The following is a 22,784-nucleotide window of genomic DNA, read 5'->3' as shown; positions in this document are numbered from 1 at the left end:
TCAGTATGTTGCTCTGGGGGCCATGCAGAGTCACCCCCATAAATATAATTATCCTAGGATCAAAATTAGTGACAGAATAGAGAAACAAAAATTATAATAGGGCTTGGATATAGCTACCAGCCACTATATTTTTATTTTGAACACAGCACTTAAAACTAAGCCAAGATGCACCCCCACCCCTACCTACCCCCACCCCCACCCCCACCCCCACACACCCATACCTACCCCCACCCATACCCACATCCATACATATTTACTTCCCAGTCCAGTTCTATTGCATCATGTTGTGCAATATTAATTGATTAAATGCTTATGACATAATGTGATGATGTGGTGTTTCCTGATTGGTTTAAATAAGCAGAGTTCCTATTGGCTCTGTAAATCTATATAAGCCAGGGCACAGTGCAGATTCTTCACCATTGCTGGATCGGCAGTGGAACCCACAAGTGGGGGGCAGAACCTGAACAGGCTCCACCAAAGTATAGGAGAATTGAAGCATATAATTTGGCGGAATAACCCAAGTAAGGTCATAGAAACAATATACATTGATACAATAAAAGCCAAATTTTTGGCAAAAAGAGGGAAAAAAGGGCCTGCGGCACGGCCAGTTCCGCTGCCCGGATCAATACTCGGGGCAGTTCCTCAGATTCCCGCCCCGAGGAGCTGCGGCACGGCCAGTTCCACTGCACGGATCAATACTCGGGGCAGTTCCTCAAATTCCCGCCCCGAGGAGCTGCGGCACGGCCAGTTCCACTGCCCGGATCAATACTCGGGGCAGTTCCTCAGATTCCCGCCCCGAGGAGCTGTGGGATCAATATTCCCCGCCCGGGCAGTTCTATTCCTGCCAAAGTGGTTCCTTAATACAAAATCTCAAGAACTAATTGACATAGAGCTTTGCAGTTTTTTTGTCTGCACTGAACCCAACTGATATTTTTTATTAAGCATAGAGTTTTGAATTGAACCCCAGGAAATTTTATATAAATACCAAAGCCAAAAATATTAACACACATACATACACACTAAATATACAAATCACACAGCTGAACCCAACTGATATTTTTATTAAGTATAAAGTTTTGAATTGAAGCCCAGGAAATATATATAATAAACCAACAACAAAAATACCGAATCAAAAATATTGTAATCAATGCAATAAGAATATATCCAACCCCAATTGGGTTAAGCACAATTGTAATCCAGAAAAAAGCAGAATACTCACAATAATATGCCCCAAATGCAATAGAAAATATAGCATGCAATACTTCACATATAAACATACAGATACTTCTTCTGCACAGTCATCAACATTTCCAAACAAAATTGATTGGAAATATTTGTGTGATTGCCCTGTATAATTTAGATTGCAAGGCTAAGTTTTGCAATTTTCTAGACCAGGAACTTGACCCTGTGCACCAGAAACAGGCTCTCCACAAATTATGTGAACATCATGGAGCACACAATATATTTTACAATTTTGAGAATCTCAATTTAAATTCAGGAACAAGAGATTTGGATTTGATGTATCTGGAAATATTTTTGCATCTTGAATCAACCTGCAAACAACATTACATGTTAGGCTGGGCTATTTCAACAGCAGTAAATATTTACCAAATGTTTCAATGTTAAAAAACAATCAGAATAATATCTTCCAGGAAATATAGATACCTGAACATGCAAACATATTTTGAAAGAAGAAATATTGCAAGATATATAAAATCAGACCACCTGTTGGATTGTTTTAGGGAAAAATTTGAAAATCTATCAGAGTATGATTTTTTTAAAGTGCAAAATGAAACAGAGGCAAGATGGGTACTTGACAGTGATGTTGGGTTTGGATATGTGAGCATAGAATTGGGTTCTGAATATGATGATTTTGAATCCAATACATACTGGCACAGAATTGATGCATACCTGTTGCATTGTTATTGGGGAAAATATGTTGCTTTTTTTACAAAAAGTACTTCAAGTATAGAAAAATTTAGGTTTTACAAATTTTTTCATGATCATAGAATTTATACAAACAGCAGGTGGCCTGTTGATGACATATCATGGGACACAACAATTTCCATACTTGATGAGGCAGGAAAATTGGATGTAAATTCTGGTTTATATTTTAATGAGTTGATTATGTACCTGCTTAAAAACAATATCAATTCTGGCTCCTTCAATACAAGATGGATTTAAATAATTAGAGTTTTTACACAAAATATTTTTTATAAATGGAACCTCTACCAGATTATAATCTATTCTATGGAGATTATGTTTATACAGGCCCATATGTTGCAGAGTATCGGTACAGGAACAAGATTGAAGTGTTTGTAACAGAGGAGCCTGAAAAATACAGACACATAAAATCCATAAAACATCTCATACATCCAAATTGTTGCAGGTTGTCATATCTTATAGAGGTTTGTTCTGAGTACAATTATATCTTATCAATTATGAACAGCTCTGCTGCATGTTGTGATGATGAATATCTAGTCCCTAAACCTAACAGAGCTGTGCAGTGATGTTGTTATTGGGAACAGGATTCAAATCCTACACAGATTTATGGATAGGAGTGATTGCCATGAAATTATATCTAGATCCCTGTGCAATAATGCTGTTATTGGGAACAGGATTCAAATCCTACACAGATACAGATTCTTGCTGAGCTTAATAGGTGATTGTCATGGAAGATACTCAATATTTCTGCTGTTATTAGGTACAAAATTCAATTACACAGATATAATATCTAGATGCATACAGAACTGTGGTTTCTATAAATCTATACTCAATATCCCTATACCTGACAGCTGTGCGGTGATGCTGTTTTTGGGAACAAGATTCAAATCCCACACAGAAACAGATTTTTGCTGGGCTTAGAACTATTATGGATAGCTGATTGCCATGAAATAATACCTGACAGAGCTGTGCAGTGATGCTGTTATTGGGAACAATTTTAACAGAGCTGTGGTTTCCATACTCAATATCCCTATACCTGACAGAGCTGTGCAGTGATGCTGTTATTGGAACAGGATTCAAATATACAGATTCTTGCTAAACTTAGAACTATGCCATGAACAAAACTGTGCGGTGATATAATTATTGGGAACAAGCTTCAAATCTCTGCACAAATACAGATTCTTGCTGAGCTTAGAGTGAAGATACTAGTGATATAATTATTGAGAATAGGATTCAAATTTTGGAACTATTATGGATAGGTGATTACTATGAAGATACTCAATATTTTTGTTATTAGGTATAAATATTATTTCATTCAATTCTTCACCTCCATATCTATAACACCTCTGTGTAATTCCATAACAGTTCCATGATCAGCTCACAAACAAATCTCATCTAACAGTTCCATAACAGTTCCATGCTCAGCTCTGTGTCTGTGTGAGGCAAGCACAGCTCTGTTAGAGATAGGGATTAAAAATTATTTCATTCTTCACAAATAAATCTCATCTAACAGTTCCATGCTCAGCTCTGTCTGTGTGGGGATTTGTGCCTAATAACATCAAAAACAACACAGCTCTGTTAGTTCAATTCTTCACATCCATATCCATAACATCTCTGTCTAATTCCATAACAGTTCCATGCTCAGCTCTGTGTCTATGTAGAGCAGATAGGGATATTAAGTATAAATTTAAAAATTATTTTATTCTTCACAAACAAATCTCTTCTAACAATTCCATAGCAGTTCCATGCTCAGCTTGTATCTGTGTGGGATTTGTACAGCAACATTAGAGACAGAGTAGATGGGTATAAATATTATTTTATTCAATTCTTCACCTCCATATCCATAACAGCTCTGTGTTTATAATAGATCTTCACATCTAACAATTCCCATAACAGTTTCATGCTCAGCAAGGCTCTGTGTCTGTGTAGTAGCAAAAGCCCTAATCACAGCGGAGCTTATAATCACAGAACATGTGGCAAATATTATTATAGTGATAGCCCAGTATGTATACAGGGAAGTGTTTGTAACAGCAGAGCTTGAAAGTTATCATATCTTATAGGGGGGTTTGTTCTGAATACAATTATATCCTATCAATTATGATCCCTGACACAGCTCCGCTGTGATTAGGGCTTTTGCTGAGATTCAGATCCCACCTCAAAACAATATGCATAGTCCCTTTCTTCTCAAGCCGGGAGGCACAGATCCTATTTCAAATCTACCTATACCGGGAACAGGCCTCAAATCTCACACAGACACAGGGCCATGCTGAGATTTTTTTTTTGGCAAAAAACACAATTTCATGCCACACATTGGGAGATGTGAAGAATTGGACAAGCTTTAAATCCCATACAAATACAGAGTTGAAACTGTCATGGCATAGGGATGAAATAACATCTAGACACTCAATAGATAGGAGGAATTGTTATAGTTGTTAGATGTGAAGAATTAATTATACCCTAACTGTTAGTCCCTATCTCAGAGCTGTGCTCTGCACAAATCCCACACAGAAACTGTTATGAAACTACACAGACACAGAGCCTTGCTGAGCATGAAACTGTTATGGGAATTGTTAGATGTGAAGATCTATTATAAACACAGAGCTGTTATGGATATGGAGGTGAAGAATTGAATAAAATAATATTTATACCCATCTACTCTGTCTCTAATGTTGCTGTACAAATCCCACACAGATACAAGCTGAGCATGGAACTGCTATGGAATTGTTAGAAGAGATTTGTTTGTGAAGAATAAAATAATTTTTAAATTTATACTTAATATCCCTATCTGCTCTACATAGACACAGAGCTGAGCATGGAACTGTTATGGAATTAGACAGAGATGTTATGGATATGGATGTGAAGAATTGAACTAACAGAGCTGTGTTGTTTTTGATGTTATTAGGCACAAATCCCCACACAGACAGAGCTGAGCATGGAACTGTTAGATGAGATTTATTTGTGAAGAATGAAATAATTTTTAATCCCTATCTCTAACAGAGCTGTGCTTGCCTCACACAGACACAGAGCTGAGCATGGAACTGTTATGGAACTGTTAGATGAGATTTGTTTGTGAGCTGATCATGGAACTGTTATGGAATTACACAGAGGTGTTATAGATATGGAGGTGAAGAATTGAATGAAATAATATTTATACCTAATAACAAAAATATTGAGTATCTTCATAGTAATCACCTATCCATAATAGTTCCAAAATTTGAATCCTATTCTCAATAATTATATCACTAGTATCTTCACTCTAAGCTCAGCAAGAATCTGTATTTGTGCAGAGATTTGAAGCTTGTTCCCAATAATTATATCACCGCACAGTTTTGTTCATGGCATAGTTCTAAGTTTAGCAAGAATCTGTATATTTGAATCCTGTTCCAATAACAGCATCACTGCACAGCTCTGTCAGGTATAGGGATATTGAGTATGGAAACCACAGCTCTGTTAAAATTGTTCCCAATAACAGCATCACTGCACAGCTCTGTCAGGTATTATTTCATGGCAATCAGCTATCCATAATAGTTCTAAGCCCAGCAAAAATCTGTTTCTGTGTGGGATTTGAATCTTGTTCCCAAAAACAGCATCACCGCACAGCTGTCAGGTATAGGGATATTGAGTATAGATTTATAGAAACCACAGTTCTGTATGCATCTAGATATTATATCTGTGTAATTGAATTTTGTACCTAATAACAGCAGAAATATTGAGTATCTTCCATGACAATCACCTATTAAGCTCAGCAAGAATCTGTATCTGTGTAGGATTTGAATCCTGTTCCCAATAACAGCATTATTGCACAGGGATCTAGATATAATTTCATGGCAATCACTCCTATCCATAAATCTGTGTAGGATTTGAATCCTGTTCCCAATAACAACATCACTGCACAGCTCTGTTAGGTTTAGGGACTAGATATTCATCATCACAACATGCAGCAGAGCTGTTCATAATTGATAAGATATAATTGTACTCAGAACAAACCTCTATAAGATATGACAACCTGCAACAATTTGGATGTATGAGATGTTTTATGGATTTTATGTGTCTGTATTTTTCAGGCTCCTCTGTTACAAACACTTCAATCTTGTTCCTGTACCGATACTCTGCAACATATGGGCCTGTATAAACATAATCTCCATAGAATAGATTATAATCTGGTAGAGGTTCCATTTATAAAAAATATTTTGTGTAAAAACTCTAATTATTTAAATCCATCTTGTATTGAAGGAGCCAGAATTGATATTGTTTTTAAGCAGGTACATAATCAACTCATTAAAATATAAACCAGAATTTACATCCAATTTTCCTGCCTCATCAAGTATGGAAATTGTTGTGTCCCATGATATGTCATCAACAGGCCACCTGCTGTTTGTATAAATTCTATGATCATGAAAAAATTTGTAAAACCTAAATTTTTCTATACTTGAAGTACTTTTTGTAAAAAAAGCAACATATTTTCCCCAATAACAATGCAACAGGTATGCATCAATTCTGTGCCAGTATGTATTGGATTCAAAATCATCATATTCAGAACCCAATTCTATGCTCACATATCCAAACCCAACATCACTGTCAAGTACCCATCTTGCCTCTGTTTCATTTTGCACTTTAAAAAAATCATACTCTGATAGATTTTCAAATTTTTCCCTAAAACAATCCAACAGGTGGTCTGATTTTATATATCTTGCAATATTTCTTCTTTCAAAATATGTTTGCATGTTCAGGTATCTATATTTCCTGGAAGATATTATTCTGATTGTTTTTTAACATTGAAACATTTGGTAAATATTTACTGCTGTTGAAATAGCCCAGCCTAACATGTAATGTTGTTTGCAGGTTGATTCAAGATGCAAAAATATTTCCAGATACATCAAATCCAAATCTCTTGTTCCTGAATTTAAATTGAGATTCTCAAAATTGTAAAATATATTGTGTGCTCCATGATGTTCACATAATTTGTGGAGAGCCTGTTTCTGGTGCACAGGGTCAAGTTCCTGGTCTAGAAAATTGCAAAACTTAGCCTTGCAATCTAAATTATACAGGGCAATCACACAAATATTTCCAATCAATTTTGTTTGGAAATGTTGATGACTGTGCAGAAGAAGTATCTGTATGTTTATATGTGAAGTATTGCATGCTATATTTTCTATTGCATTTGGGGCATATTATTGTGAGTATTCTGCTTTTTTCTGGATTACAATTGTGCTTAACCCAATTGGGGTTGGATATATTCTTATTGCATTGATTACAATATTTTTGATTCGGTATTTTTGTTGTTGGTTTATTATATATATTTCCTGGGCTTCAATTCAAAACTTTATACTTAATAAAAATATCAGTTGGGTTCAGCTGTGTGATTTGTATATTTAGTGTGTATGTATGTGTGTATGTGTGTTAATATTTTTGGCTTTGGTATTTATATAAAATTTCCTGGGGTTCAATTCAAAACTCTATGCTTAATAAAAAATATCAGTTGGGTTCAGTGCAGACAAAAAAACTGCAAAGCTCTATGTCAATTAGTTCTTGAGATTTTGTATTAAGGAACCACTTTGGCAGGAATAGAACTGCCCGGGCGGGGAATATTGATCCCACAGCTCCTCGGGGCGGGAATCTGAGGAACTGCCCCGAGTATTGATCCGGGCAGTGGAACTGGCCGTGCCGCAGCTCCTCGGGGCGGGAATTTGAGGAACTGCCCCGAGTATTGATCCGTGCAGTGGAACTGGCCGTGCCGCAGCTCCTCGGGGCGGGAATCTGAGGAACTGCCCCGAGTATTGATCCGGGCAGTGGAACTGGCCGTGCCGCAGGCCCTTTTTCCCCCTTTTTTCCCTCTTTTTGCCAAAAATTTGGCTTTTATTGTATCAATGTATATTGTTTCTATGACCTTACTTGGGTTATTCCGCCAAATTATATGCTTCAATTCTCCTATACTTTGGTGGAGCCTGTTCAGGTTCTGCCCCCCACTTGTGGGTTCCACTGCCGATCCAGCAATGGTGAAGAATCTGCACTGTGCCCTGGCTTATATAGATTTACAGAGCCAATAGGAACTCTGCTTATTTAAACCAATCAGGAAACACCACATCATCACATTATGTCATAAGCATTTAATCAATTAATATTGCACAACATGATGCAATAGAACTGGACTGGGAAGTAAATATGTATGGATGTGGGTATGGGTGGGGGTAGGTATGGGTGTGTGGGGGTGGGGGTGGGGGTGGGGGTAGGTAGGGGTGGGGGTGCATCTTGGCTTAGTTTTAAGTGCTGTGTTCAAAATAAAAATATAGTGGCTGGTAGCTATATCCAAGCCATATTATAATTTTTGTTTCTCTATTCTGTCACTAATTTTGATCCTAGGATAATTATATTTATGGGGGTGACTCTGCATGGCCCCCAGAGCAACATACTGAAATGTTGAAAAAATCGATTATTTTATTTTTGCAATTTTCACTAGTTTTGATCCTAGGACAATTATATTTATGGGGGTGACTCTGCATGTTCCCCAGAGCAACATACTCAAATTTTGAAAAAATCGATAATTTTTTGGATTTTGATTATCTCTGGAACCATGAATGCTAGAGACATGGGGCTTGGTGATTTCTCATGGGCATGGCGAGATGCAACTTTTTGATCTCTATAAATTTTTCAAAATATCTTGCCATTCTCTAGATCTTGAATAACTTGCCTATTTTTCAAGATAGGAGCATGGGGGTTGCATATTTGAAATCTAGAGGCTGTTTAGAAGTTTTGTTAAAAAATCGATAATTTTTTGAATTTGAGATTTTTTCAAAAACTATCAGTACTGGAGACTTGAAATTTTGTAGGCATATTCTAGGCATGATTCTCTACATTTTATGTCTCTATAATTTTCCTGATATATGCAATATTTAAGCTGTAAATCTCTGATTTATGTCTGTTCTATAAATAGAATTTTCTGAAAAATGCAATATTAACAATAATTTTGACTATCTCTGGAACCATGAATGCTAGAGACATGGGGCTTGGTGATTTCTCATGGGCATTTCAAGATGCAACTTTTTGATCTCTATAATTTTTCAAAAATCTCTTGCCATTCTCTAGATCTTGAATAACTTGCCTATTTTTCTTGAATAACTTGCCTATATCATACAATATCAAGAAGAGCATATTTTTAACAAGTTTATGGACAACAATCTCACAGAAGTGCCTTTTATAAGTATAGTATCATCAATCCGAGGGGGGTCATACTTTCCCAGGAAATTCCCGAGGGCATTTTTACAAAAATCTTGGATTAGGCAGGGTTCCACACTTGAGCAAAAAGCTCATATGCTCATGTTGAGCTTGTTTTAAGTGTAGGTAAACCTGCTTGAGGGGGGTTCATACTTTCTCGGGTTTATAATAGCATCAATACCACTACTCTAGTGGGCTAATCGCGACGATGGAACATACACAATAGCCCCTTCTAGTTCTTGAATCTCCTTGAGCTCGAGTGGAAGTAGTTAAAATTTTGCTTCAATCTGAATTAAATACAAAAAAAAAAATCCCAGGGATGTTCACAGGTGTCCAGTTGGTTACAAAGTGCAAACCTGAGTCGTCTACTTCGTCACGCAAACTCAATGTATTTGGTGTCTGCACAGTTTGCAGTACGTTCTGGAGCGGTGTACAGTGTAGTGTATGATCACGTGGTACGTACTAACCAATCAGTGAACTTTGAAAGCAGCAGTCAGGCATTTATTGAATCTTGATTTGATTTGGTTTACCTTAATTCTCTTTTCTGCCACTTTTGGTTAATCGCGAAGATGAAGATGAGTGAAATTGAAGAAGGGTCACTCACATGCCAAGACCGGGATGCGAACCCGCGGATCCTGGCGTCGTAGCGCTGTGCTAACCACTTCATCACGGAAGTCGGCATTTAGGAGTCTCATGGGTGCGTCACTCATTTCCAAATATACCTACGCAATCTACCACAGATCTTTGGCTTGCTGTTTACTGAATTCAGGATATCGCATCGGAAGAGAATGATGTTCGGTGACATTGAGTTCGTCCTGCAACTTGCGTCGATGCATATGAGCATTGCGTGATCCACGGACGGAACTTCAATCGGTGACATATAGGAAGCAATCAACTGATTTCCATATTCCGGAGTGGGAGGGGAGATGGGGGACTGGTAAAACTGCAGAATTCAAGGATGTTCCTGTCTGATTCCAACTCGGGGACATGAGATTCAAATCGGTGGGAAACAAGAGAGAACATCGCTTCCATGCTGTTGGATCTCATGCACTAGAAGCAGACATCTGTAATGTATCGGACTAAGAAAGTCTATCCTTTGCTGTTGGTAGACGTGTGTGTTTAGGCATTGGGCTATTTTCTCTACGTTTTGCGACTTTTCAATTACTATAAAATCCTTGACATTTACGCCAACACTCGGAGTTGTTATTATACTAAAGAGGTGGCTCAGTGACGTAAAATAACTAAAATGCAACACGTTTTCTAGTGATTGCGAGAAGCTGTTGAAAATCAGAATAGAAGAAATGAAGACCGCAATTTCCAAATATTACAGTCGAAAAAGTAGTATGTGTACCTGACGTAAAAAAAAAAGAGGAAAGAAAGAAAAAAGGTCAACTGTATTGTGAAGTTTAGAATTGTCGAAAATTGTTGGAACTTGCCACCAGATGACGCTAGTTAATTTCACCGTATGCATTTTAACCCATCCTAGCATCTAGAACGTTTACTATGCTTGTGTGCCATCCTCCGTGGCAGAGTGGTTATAACAGCGCACTACGACGCCAGGGATTCCGAGTTCGAATCCCGGCCTGGGCATGGGTGTTCTTTGTGAGTGTCCCTTCATCACTTTCATTATATCATCACTCATCCAAATTGTCGCAATTAGCCAAAAGTGACAGAAAAACAACGTAAAATTACCAAATCAGTCAATTAATTAACTATCCTTGTCAGTGAAGCTCCATGGCTGGAACTAACGCTCAGGAATGAAAAGTTGCTTAAATTATGTAACAATCACACTTCTCATTTATAACACATGAGATATACCACATTAGAATAGACGGGTGAGAATAAGTTACCTCGGAAGTCTAGTTCTGAGTTGCAAATCTGAAAGTCTATTCCAGCTTGTTAAATAAACTAATAAGAAACAGCAAATAAGTTAATAAAGTTTGCAAGATTGGTTACGACCCTTAACAAGAATTTACGACTGTTTGCCTAAGAAAGTGGTAAGAAGCTGACCCAGCTGTCTAAAAATATCAGGCTCAAATCTCTTGTGGAACGAGATGTTGTTTTTCCTTTGTTTTTGTGGATGCAGTAGATTTGGTGTTGTCCATAATGTGTGAAAATTATTCTTTTGGTAAGTGTAATTACTTGGTGATATCATTTGGGATTTGATTTTACATATAGATTCTCAAGTACAGAACTGTACTAAATTAGTTTCTACAGTTTTAGCAACGAAAAGAAAGATGAAACTAATATAACTTCATCGACGTCATTGGGCTTCGTGTTCGTGGAGCTGACAGACATCTTAAGATGTATCTGTGTTTCGTCTGATACGCCACTTCAGCACCAAGAGTACTTGTAACATCTCTCTGATCATAATTTTGATTAATTATTCTGAATACGCTACACAGTTTACCTTCGTTCCAAATCTCTTTCTGCATTTCACTCGGCAAGTCGTTGCATTTTATGACCAAGACATTCATGGATTTTCTCATGATGTAGTACTTTGCCTAGTCGTAGATCAGCATTTCAATGGTCTCCCCGATGGCGTAGTGGTAACGTCGTTGACTTGCAATCAAGGGGTCTCAGGTTCGATACCTGGCCGAGGCGCATAGATTGATCTATTTGTGTATAAAGTGGACTTAAGGCAAAAACTAAATTAGCATTTCAAAAAATATTTCTACACGGTAGTTCAGTTGTACAGAGAATCGTGTGATGATGTCATTCTTCATCATCTCGTCCCGTCTGTTTCTTGTCTTCTCCTCCATTACCGGATCTCTTAGCATTGTGTAGCCATCTCAGTCGAGGCTCCCAAGTGATCTGGTTGTGTGTAGCTTGTCTGTGCATAACTTCTTCCCTGCACTATCTGGAGGTGTTCTCCCCAGATCATATGTGCATGTCTCTCAAATAATATGCGTCAAAAAAATTATGTGTCAGCCTCTTCAATCCATGTCAAATTAAGCTTCTTTTGTCACTTCATTTGGGATTTTATAGCAGTTTTCTTCGTAAGTAACATACTATTGTATTCTGCCCTTGGCGATTCTGTTGGTTTTTTTCTTAGTTCTTGTCGCTAGATAAAATGCTTACGGGTTATGTGTTCTATTGTTATATAATCGTTATCAGCTCGGAATTTTCCCTCGACACTTGTCTGTATGTCCGTGTTCTTGTAAACGTTTCACATTCTTGTACTCTTCTTCAGTTCCATTATTCATGTTCTAAGAAATGATTAGCAAGTAAATGATTGGGAGAGTCTTATAATTCTTAAGGTCATTTCTTCACTTTCAGTAATACTTCCTCTTCTTATTCTATTGTTTGTAAACAGTGTACTTTGATGATCAGATTTTTTAAAAGGCATACTCATTATATCAAGAATGATAATATTTCACTTCTGTTTATATTAACCACAATCATTGTGTTCTGTCTCTGTACTGGCTTTAGTTCAAACACAAGCTCAATACACTTCACAAGATTTTTACGGGTTTCGCTTTATACCTTATACTTATTCAGTTTTTAACAAAACATATCCACATTTTTTTAAGTAAATAAGACCTCCACAATTATGTAAATGGTTGAGAAGTGCTTTTGCCAACTTTATGGAATTTCTTATGGCTTTTTAAAATCGGTTTCGGCTTTGAATTCTTTGTAAAAAAACTTCTTTTTTTCCTATGATATTTTATTAATGGTTATTCTCCTCCAATACTGTTTCCAAGCTTCATGATGAGACTATGATCCATATCTAGTCTAGACTCCATTCATCTCATAGAAGGAAAAACACACACATATTGTGTGCCAAAGGTTTCCCAGTGAAACCGATTTGGTGCGGAGAAAATCGCAAGAGAAAATTTTACGCAAGGCAGGATATGGCCATCTTTTCATATTCCCGGGCATTCTGTTATCTTTAATTCGGGAAAACTGGCCCAAAAGAAAAGTTATAACTGCCACCACAATCCCTGCCATTGATTAAAACCATAGGACTAAACATGAATAATTGAGAAAGTAGATTTTGAAAACAGAACATGGAGTTAATTTAACATTTTATAATAAGACAAAGAAGTATAAGCAGTGTATTAAATTTAACAAATTTCATTGCCTACCAATGATGACATCATAAACATTTGCGCAGGTTTCCTTAAAAGTCGCCTATGTCTTTAAGCGCGCGGGATTGAATGTCAACGAAGTGTATATTTCGTTTCATAATGTGTCGCTTGCGTTGCTTCTTTAATAAATAGTTCCCACGAAACCAAGTGTGAGTGACAATCATGGTAGTTGCGTAATTCCCAGAAAAATAACTGAATTCAGAGCTTTATATCACTCCTCCACACCCTATGCATATTGTGCATTGTGTGTGTAAATAGGTTTATCAAGAAATGTAACACATTTCGAAACCAGATGTGTCTAAGAGTCCTGAATACGTCGTTAAAAGTTGGATAATAGTATAGGCAAGAAAGTGAAATATAGGAGGAAAAATGAATTCAAACAATAGAAGTTAATGTAGCCAGAAAGAAAGCTTTACACAAAACGAGAATAAAGAAGTCCGGAAGGAAGCAATTACATATTTTGCAAATTTTCGTTGTAAACAAAGTTTCGTTCTTAAGTATTTCTCCAGAGGTAATGAAGATCAAATTTAGGATAAATGTCTGCAACTAGATTCTCGAACGCTGAAAACTAGAACATGCTTTAAAGCAAGTTGATGATGAACTATATTCCGAATTATAAGAATGTATTGATGCAAAGAGGTATGACCTTCCCTTATGTTTTGTGGTTTCAAGTTCAGTGTTATGGACTACAGTCATGCGGTGTGGCAAATGATTACAAATTGAGCAATTCCTATGCTTATTTTATTAAATATTTATCTAGTTTTGTGTTTTTTTTTTATGAACGATGTTTTATTCTGATTTCTTAGCTTCTGCCTTTGAAACAGTAAAATTATACTTTGTCTTGTAGTACTGATGCGGACTTGTATTTGGACAACTGATAGACCAAGGTTTGATTGCTTTATGTAGTTCATTTTGCTTCGCTTTTCTTACACTTTTGGGCAATGGAGAAGATGAGGGTGAATGGTGATAAGATTAAATTAACGAAGGGGCAATCACAAGCATATAGGGACGACACAACGCGAGCCGAACAGAGGATTATACTGGATGTGAGCCTAGGGTGACCAGACACATGCATTCAAAAAAGAGGACAGAGCATGGCAAAAAAGGAGGACAAAGTAAAAAAAACAGGACACCGCAAAAAAATGGCACCACATTGCCATTACTCGCAATTTAAACAATATTAAAAAACCTTGTCAACGCCTTGCTCACAGACACTTTTCAAGTGATCTCTTTCAATAACTTCCTCTTACCTTTAAGCAAAGAAAGCAATCTCCTAATCTGTAATTTAACAAATGACAAAGAATATCTACAACTTGAATCACATAATTTTACTCCTTTTCTAATTCTTGGATATTAGTAGAATGAAATATCCCCACAAGTGAATGCAAATGTAACAAGTAAGATTTATTTTAACTTATTTCCAAAAACCAAATAAAAATTTTAGGTAGTTTAGATTGTTTCAAGAAATATGATTTTCATTCCAGGAACATTTCTAGCTCTCTTTCAGCAGCAGGGAAAAGTAACAGCCACCTTACACCTCATATTCGTTTCTTCCATCCTTTTAAAAGACGGATATTTTCTTGCAAGATCATTGTTGAATTTACACTTTCGCTTCGTTATTTCATGAAAGTAAATATTACTTAATAATCAAAATTCTCACTACGCGTTTCTGTATCGCCTATGTATATCTCGAAAAGGAACTGGCCGATCTCCGTGGCGGAGTGGTTAACACACCGCGCCACAACGCCAGGGGGCCTGGTATGGGTGTTCTTTGTGAGTGTCCCTTCATCAAAATCGTCATATCATCGCTCATAACCATCTTCGCGATTAGCCAAAAGTTGCAGAAAAGCGAAGTAAAATAAACCAAATCAATCAATCGAAAAGGAACTGGACAGACTCAGTCGTTAGAGCTTCTGACTACCATGCGAGAGAGAGGTTCGATCCCCGGCGGGGGAGATCCGGGATTTCTTTTACCTTTTCAAACGGCTCCGACGATCACCCAGCGTCGTATGAAGTGAATACCTGGAGGAAACTCTGAGGGGTAAACGCGGCCAGGGGCTTGGTGCTGATCACATCACCCCCACCTTCGACTGCGATCAAGGAAGTGTGGGGCCCTAACTCCACACCTCCTATACGTCTTCATGGCGTGGTGCAAAGCACAGGGGAGCACTTTACTTTTACAAACTACGTGCATTCCTGCAGTCTTAAAGGGCGAAGCAACGAGTTAGAATAATACTAATGACTAGGGTGTGGAATTTTGCCTATTTTATTTAATTGTAGTAAAACACAGGCTTTAATGTTTAAAGTTCGTTTCATGGTGTTTCTAGTCCAAAACGCAATTTTATAGTGTCTATAATTGCCTTTTTCGAGGGTTAGTACCTATTTCGCTTAATCGTGCTAAAAAATTGCTATTCTGCAATTTTTGCATACTTCGGGTTTTTATTACGTGGCTTTGGCTTTCCCTACATTGAAGAAGGCTTTGTTGATGTTATCTGGTACTCGCCAGATTTGAGGCTCTCAATTGGATCACTGTTTACATTTTTTTGTTACAATGATGCAAATTGGTTTTTTCATCGTTTGTTCAAATGCGCACAGTTGTTAGCACAAGTTCTTTTTGTGAGAATTACTTTAACTGACGATTCCCCACAAATGTGAATTTCGTTCAAAAGAGTATTAATAGTTTGTTAATCGTTAGCGCACTTCTATGTATAAACTGAAGTTCTAATACAGTATAACTGTATATTGTAAAGAGAAAATTGAAATAAGTTCACATTCATTACCCATTTTTTTTAAAAAAAATTTAGGGTGTCTATTTTCGTGCATTTTTTAGTATATAGTACCTTTTTAAGGGCCTATTTTCGTCAATTTTCTGCCTATTTGAGAGGTTTTTAGTGCCTATAAATCCGCACCCCAAGTGATATGATGATCGTTATGTGTGGAAGCATTCTCTATGCAGCACATTTGCTATGGTCGATGCCATACTCTTTCCAAAAAAGGAGGACGTTTACCGATTTCTAAAAAATCCGCCCGGACGCCGGACAAACAGCTAAAAAGGATGACATGTCCGGATAAAAGAGGACGTCTGGTCACCCTATAGCCCAGACGCCATATCCTCGCTAGTCTGGAAAATACAGTCCATAGTGTGCTGTGGAAGCAGGGTTGGCAATTATTTTTTTTTAAAGAACAAAACAAACTGTTTTTTTTGTTTTAAACATAGTTTTAAACATGTGTTAAAAAACATGTTTTAAACAAAAAAGTCAACCTTTTCCCAGTAAATTATAGTAAAAGTCGTTAAAAAAAATACTAATTTTTATGAGTCCAGTGGCGGCAAGGACAGTTTATTTCCCTTTGGAGATAAGGTTTACCATACTGCAGAGTAGGGGTGTGCGGGACAGAATTTTTTGGGTCGGGGCGGGAAATTCTTTAAATCCCGACATTCGGGACAGGGAAAATTCTCAATTTCCCGACAAAGTCGGAAAATTTTCGGGACGGGATATGTTCGAAATTTCCCAAAGCTCTTGAAATCTCGAATTCTACACGTAATTTCCATCTTAAGTGCTTGTATTTGCACTTCTAGTACAAAAACTAACAATTTCCGATATGTTACAGACATTTACAATGCAGAAAACGTCGAGAATTGACGACTATTTAAAATAACCATTCGGTATTTCCCGACTGCTTGGGATCCCGAAAAGTCGGGAAGTCATTTCCCGAAGTCGACGGGAATTTGTTTTCCCGATCCCGTCTTTTCGGGATCCCACACACCTCTACTGCAGGGACAAAAGTTGGGGGTAATAGCCCCCCCTTTTCCACCACTGCTGAAGTATGTTAGGATTCATATTCATCTAAATTTCAATAAACTAAATATTATAGAATTACTATCCCCGTCCTGGAAAAATGAGGGTGAAATATTTCCTGCTGCCTGAACAGTTTATATAGCAGAAAACAACCTGCAGTGTCATAGTAGATTCTTAAGATCAATTTATCTTCTCAAGTACAAAATTATGTTACCAAAAGTAAGCATCTGCGCTTCATTCAGTTATACAAACCAATGAATCGTATCGCAAGAGAAAAAAATTCACGTCATGATCAAAATCACGCATTGTGTATTCAGATATTAGTTTCCACCTTCCACCAGTCTCAAACTTACAGGACGGTACGAAACAAAGCAGGGGCGCCAACTTGTCAAAATTATTGGGGGGGGGCTATGATCACTGAAATAAATTAATGAATGACTCACTCCCTCCCTTTTTTAAGTTTTGGCCTCAGTGTTCGGAATCTCATAAAAGCCCATGAATTCCTTAAAAATATCAAAATTTTTATTCACAGTTCTAATGCAGAATATTAATTGTCCACGGATGGATATGTCACAAGTTTCGTCAACCATAATAGAAAATATTCCCGACTTTTAATATCTGCTACCACGGAGCGCAAAACAGATCTCCTTAATATATCAATGATCTCGTTCTGAATGTCATGTTAGAGCCATTTGTATACCAAACGTCCCATCCACTACCCTAGTTCATGCACATCGTCTTTTGAAACTCTCTTTAGTAAAAATTTTAACAATACTCATAATTACATACTTAGTATATAGTAATAAGTCATGTCTTTTGCTGTCTCTGGTCATAGCCTTCCCCCCCCCCCCAAGTAGATGGTTTAGCGGTCTCAGCCCCCCAAATTGATGGTCTAGAACATTTCAAATGTGTATTTAAAGTTAAGTTCATGTGACACAATTCAGAGTAAACTTTACAAGACAAGCAAAACTCTTAAGCAATATTATTATGGGGCTCTACCCCACATCGTTAACATGGGGGGGGGGCTCGAGCCCCCCAAGCCCCATGGAGTCGGAGCCTATGAAACAAAGAACTGAGAAGTTTCGATTTCTACAGTAAAGCACGGGTCTTTCTTGCCGCACAACAGTCTAGCTACCTTGTGCATACATAGGTAGCCTGCCTAACCTAACAACATAGGCATTTAGCCTAAAATTAAAAAGCTTTCTCCCGTGACGTCAGAACATAAGGTTGATCAAGTGTTGTGCGATAAGTGAGACCCGTAATGCACGGATTAATTGACACAGATTCAATGAAAAGACAGGGTTACCAAACAAAAAAATTATCACAGACTATAAAATATCAAGTACCAAATGTGTTTTAAACACTTCTAAAAAAACATGTTTAAAACACATTGTTTTAAACGTTTAAAACATTTGTAAAAAAACAAAGCCGTGTGTTTTAAACGTTTTAAACTGTTTTAAACACTTTTGTTGTAAACATGCCAACCCTGTGTGGAAGGAAGGTGGAGATGGTTATGCGATAATAGAATGTTCGCGTTTGGTTTTAAGTACACTTTAAGACTTGGTTAAAAATAAGGTCTTGTAGTGAAGATTTCTGCAAAGTCAAATATGTAATTCGAGACGTGTACTTACATCAAGAGGATACTCGAGCGCCAGCGCCTGGAGCCGAGGGATGTAGGCGAAGGGAAACTCCGACGTATATTTCATCACGGGGACCATAACCTCCCAAACTCCATCCACATGGAACGGCCATCTTGGGAGAACCTTCCCCACCTCGTCAGCTAGAACCTGGCTGTCGTACATCCCATTCTGGAGCTGTAGGTTGATGTCGGGAAAGGCGTTGTCTGAAAAACACAACCACACTTTAAGAAATGAGCATCAAATTGAGAGAAATAAATAATTTGCAGAGCAGTATCTGCTAGTTTTATACTCAGAATTATTTGCATAAACATTTGTGGCCATGGCTAGAATAAGGATGGGCAATACATCCCTGCCTAGAACTACTAGTAGTACTACCAGTTGACATCCAGTAAACTTTCTTTTCTTTCTTTTTTGTGAATTTTCATACAATCTCATCGATATGTATTGTACAGGGTAATTCATAAGTCTGTGAAATATTTTAGAAATACAACCGACAGTGGTAGCCTAATTCTGATATCGATAGAACGACAAACTCTCCCAAGTTTTTTTGTACATACCTCACAAATGATCTGTGTGTTCACCTTGCCGATGCAGCAGATATTTAATCGACACTTCATTTCACGGTGATAGGGTTGCGAAGCGTATTAGCGGAGAGTGGGGCCACAAAGACAGCATCCGCAGAGGAAGATGTCACAGCGGACAAGATTCTTGCGTATTTCAACACACGATTCACCTTCTCACTTTTCTTTTGCTCCAAATGTGCTATTACTGCATCCTAGCAGCAAACCGTGCTAACTATGTGCTCGTGAGGTTTCCTGCAAAGACTTTAAGAGGTTGTCCTTTTGTCGGCATCAGAATTACCACTATCCGTTACATAGTTTATGTGTGGTGAATTTCTAAAATGTTTCACCGACTTATGAACCACATAGTATATATATTATGTAACTTATGAGTGAAAAGAACTGCCAGATATTTTGTTATCCACGATAGTAATGGGGAACTATGGGGACAGTTGGTAGCTAAAGAAATACTGCTCGATCCTCACTTCAAGTTGTAATCGGTCTTTGCTTTTGTCCCGCAATTTTCACAGGATGAAATAAAAAAACTTAAAGAAGAATCAAGATTGTAGCCTGTGACTAGTCTCTGCTGTGTGATTCAACCTGACGACAGTCGAAATGTTATGGGAGCGAGAATAAATGGATAAAATGTAAACTTGTGAGTGTATATGAATAATACTTCTTTATTATTAATGTTACTGATTATATTTTATTCTTGGATACACCACGGTGACAACAGTGTTCCCCATTTCGCAGTTCTTATGATCTTAAACCTTCGGCGAAGACTTCGCACAAGTTTCGTTACCATTCCTCCTGTACTAATATAAGCAGCGTGGTAATTGGGTGAGATACATGGCTGGCAATACAGTTTATTCTTTGGAAACAGTGAATTATCCGAAATGTTTAGCTATGCGTCGGTTTTGTGTTGTACGGACGCTTGAAGTCAATGAGCCCAGTCCAAACCATTAAAACTAGCTACATGCCATTATGCCCCCCCACCCCCCTTTCTAACCAGAGTCCGGTCACATTATTCAACAGAATTTTTTCAGTTGGGTATACTTACCGGAAACATCTCGTTTGTTGCGATCATGATCTTCCAGGCTGGTTACATTGTCTCCGGTTTGCTCAGTGAAAGATTCTTCGACCTCTGAGACGTACGATGAGGACGTGTTTGACGCTTTAACATCTTCCGTTCTTGCTCTATGAGAGGTTACATCATCCCTGAAGAGTATTGTTGTGGGAATATCTTGATCTATCTCTGTTGTCGCTTCCATCTCTGGAGGCACTGTTGTCCGTGGCTCTCTGTTGGAGGATAAGATGTTTGTTGTCGCACTCTCGTCCATGAACAATGATATTGTTTCCTTAGCTGGCAGTGCAGGGGCTGTTGTTTTTGTGTTTGACGGAGTCGTTATGTCCGCTGGAGTTAATCTTACGTCACTGTCTGTGGTTGATGTGCTGTCGTCATACTTTGGGTAGCTGTATGTTACCGGGGGTTCGATGTGTATGGATGGAAGTGGTGCAGAGGTGCTGGGTGGTGATGGACGGGGCGTGGTGTCTTCTTCTGTACTTGGTGTGGTGGTGTCAGCATAATGCTCCGTCTCCGTTGTTTCTGGCGCCTCGGTCGCGCTGTCGTAATCTAGTTCTTCCTGGGTGATCGGGGGTGAAGTCGCGGGTTGATATTCCGAACCCTCCTCTGCGAGACCACTCGCTGTTGATGTTGAAAGTCCTTCCGTTGATGTTGCTTCGTCTGTTGTGGTTTTGTGGCTTGTTGTGTCCGATGTTCCATGTTCCGAGCTCGTTTCTGTTTGGGTAGTGCTTGTGGGCTCCTCCTCGGCAGGGCTACTCGTGTTGGTGGCAGGAGAGGTCACTTGGAGTTGAGCATGGTCTTCTGGTTTTCCTTCCTCGGTGATGGTTTCCTCTACAGACGTTATGGCTGTTACCTCATTACTGCTTTCTGGATCTTCGTCCTTTGAGGTAGAACTTTCGTGAGGAAGTGTAGTCGTCAGTTCATCCGATTGTTCGGTAGAGTGTTCCATATCGGTGGTGGTACTGCTCTCGGATGATGTAGGAAGTGAGGTAGTTGGCACTGATTGCTCTGGACTTGTCATAGGGCTTTCTTCGGTGCTGGTCCCTTGCGACGTGGTCTCGTTGATATGAGCAATTTGGGTTACGAGGGTAGTCGGCGAGCCTGTAGGAGCGATCTCGCTGGGCGTCGTCTCTTCTAGAGAAACATGCTCCGTATGCTCCCCACTGGAACCTGCTGGAGATAGATCCTCAGGTTCTTTTGGCGTTTGGGGTGTCGTGACTGTATGCATCAAATCCTCGGTTGTCACAGTCGTCTGCTGTTCAGAGACTCCCATCGTTGAGGCAGTTGTGCCATCAGTACCCATAGCAGTGGAGCCAGATTCTGGCAGAACCATGTCGCCTTCTTTGTGAGTGGGTTCTGTGACAACCGTCGACGATACTCCTTCCGTCGTGGATACGTACTGAGTCGAAGCAGTCGGAGTCGAACTGTATAGCGTGGTCTGCTTCGTTGCGGTTGTCGTCTCGTCGAATGGTGACGTCGTGAAAGGAGCGGACGTCGGTGGTCTGACGTGAGTTGCGTTCTCGGTTACGGGTTCCGGTTCCGACGCACCCGTATCGTACCCGTATAACCTGAGTATCCGCTCGTACTCGGGAAGCATGGAGCTGTTCTTGTTCAGAGACAGGCCGCTCAGGTATCCTTGGTGAGTGAAGTAGCTCTGTAAGGTGAGAACATTAGTGTTAGAATTGCAGCTGATACGAAACATTTAAAATGCAATGACTCATCTGTTACAAAGGAAGCTGAATTTACATTTCAGACATGTTGCCACTAAAGTCCAATCGATTGAAATGATGCAACTACCCCTTGTTCCTTCTAGAATTTGGACCTGTTCAATATCTCTACCTTTTGGACAAAAATAAACAATACATTTGAATTAAGTTCGTTTCTACTATAAACGATTAATTCTATCCTACTTATTAGACACGTGAGCATGGTTTTTCAACCTTTAAAATGAACGCCCGCTCATTGGATTTCGAAAGTGGATTTGATCCGGACCATAACACTTTTGGTAATAAATAAATAAATAAATAAAACCTTAGTTTTCAGTCAAAGGATAAATGAGATATATTTGCAAGTAATTAGCTTTGTGCCTAAAAGTGGTGTATATCGAAAACAATGTATATACATATATGCATGGGCGTCGGGAGGGAGGGTCGAACGGCACTGAAAATTAACATCGTTCATTTAAAGATACAAATAAACTCTTATTGTTAAGCTCATTTAGTTAGTATTCGAACAGAATAATCAAAGTAAAAACACATTGGATGGAAAACATTAAGTGAAAAATACAGGAACAAGATTAGATTCTACCATTTCATCAAAAGAACAAACTTTATTTAAAAAAAATCCTCCTAACATTTAAAGCCTTTTCTTGAACGAGACGTGCAAAAGTTAATATTAAAATGCATTTCAGATCCTAACTGCATAAAATGCAAAAGAAATAATGGGAAACAGTTGTG

General features: G+C 38.4%; 1 protein-coding gene and 1 long non-coding RNA gene across 3 annotated transcripts in view; one reads left to right on the top strand and one right to left on the bottom strand.

The window, feature by feature from the left end:
• LOC145993868 (uncharacterized) overlaps positions 1-22,784 on the bottom strand; it is a 202,108-nt gene that overhangs the window by 47,742 nt on the left and 131,582 nt on the right. Inside the window, exons 4-5 of one of the 2 annotated variants that reach the window (XM_083129732.1) lie at positions 20,305-21,982; positions 18,676-18,887 (exon numbers count right to left, since the gene is read on the bottom strand). In XM_083129732.1, the coding sequence (XP_082985858.1) occupies positions 18,676-18,887; positions 20,305-21,982 (1,890 nt within the window). Of the gene's footprint in view, positions 1-18,675; positions 18,888-20,304; positions 21,990-22,784 lie in introns of both variants that reach the window. The other variant, XM_083129731.1, reaches the window with a different exon arrangement.
• Positions 1-22,784, top strand: part of LOC145993869 (uncharacterized) — a 99,290-nt gene that overhangs the window by 1,215 nt on the left and 75,291 nt on the right. The window lies entirely within an intron of this gene.

This window comes from Lepisma saccharinum, chromosome 10, assembly GCF_977018435.1.
Source record: "Lepisma saccharinum chromosome 10, izLepSacc3.1, whole genome shotgun sequence".
Taxonomy (NCBI): Eukaryota; Metazoa; Arthropoda; class Insecta; order Zygentoma; family Lepismatidae; genus Lepisma; species Lepisma saccharinum.
This window is presented reverse-complemented; position numbering and strand designations above follow the sequence as displayed.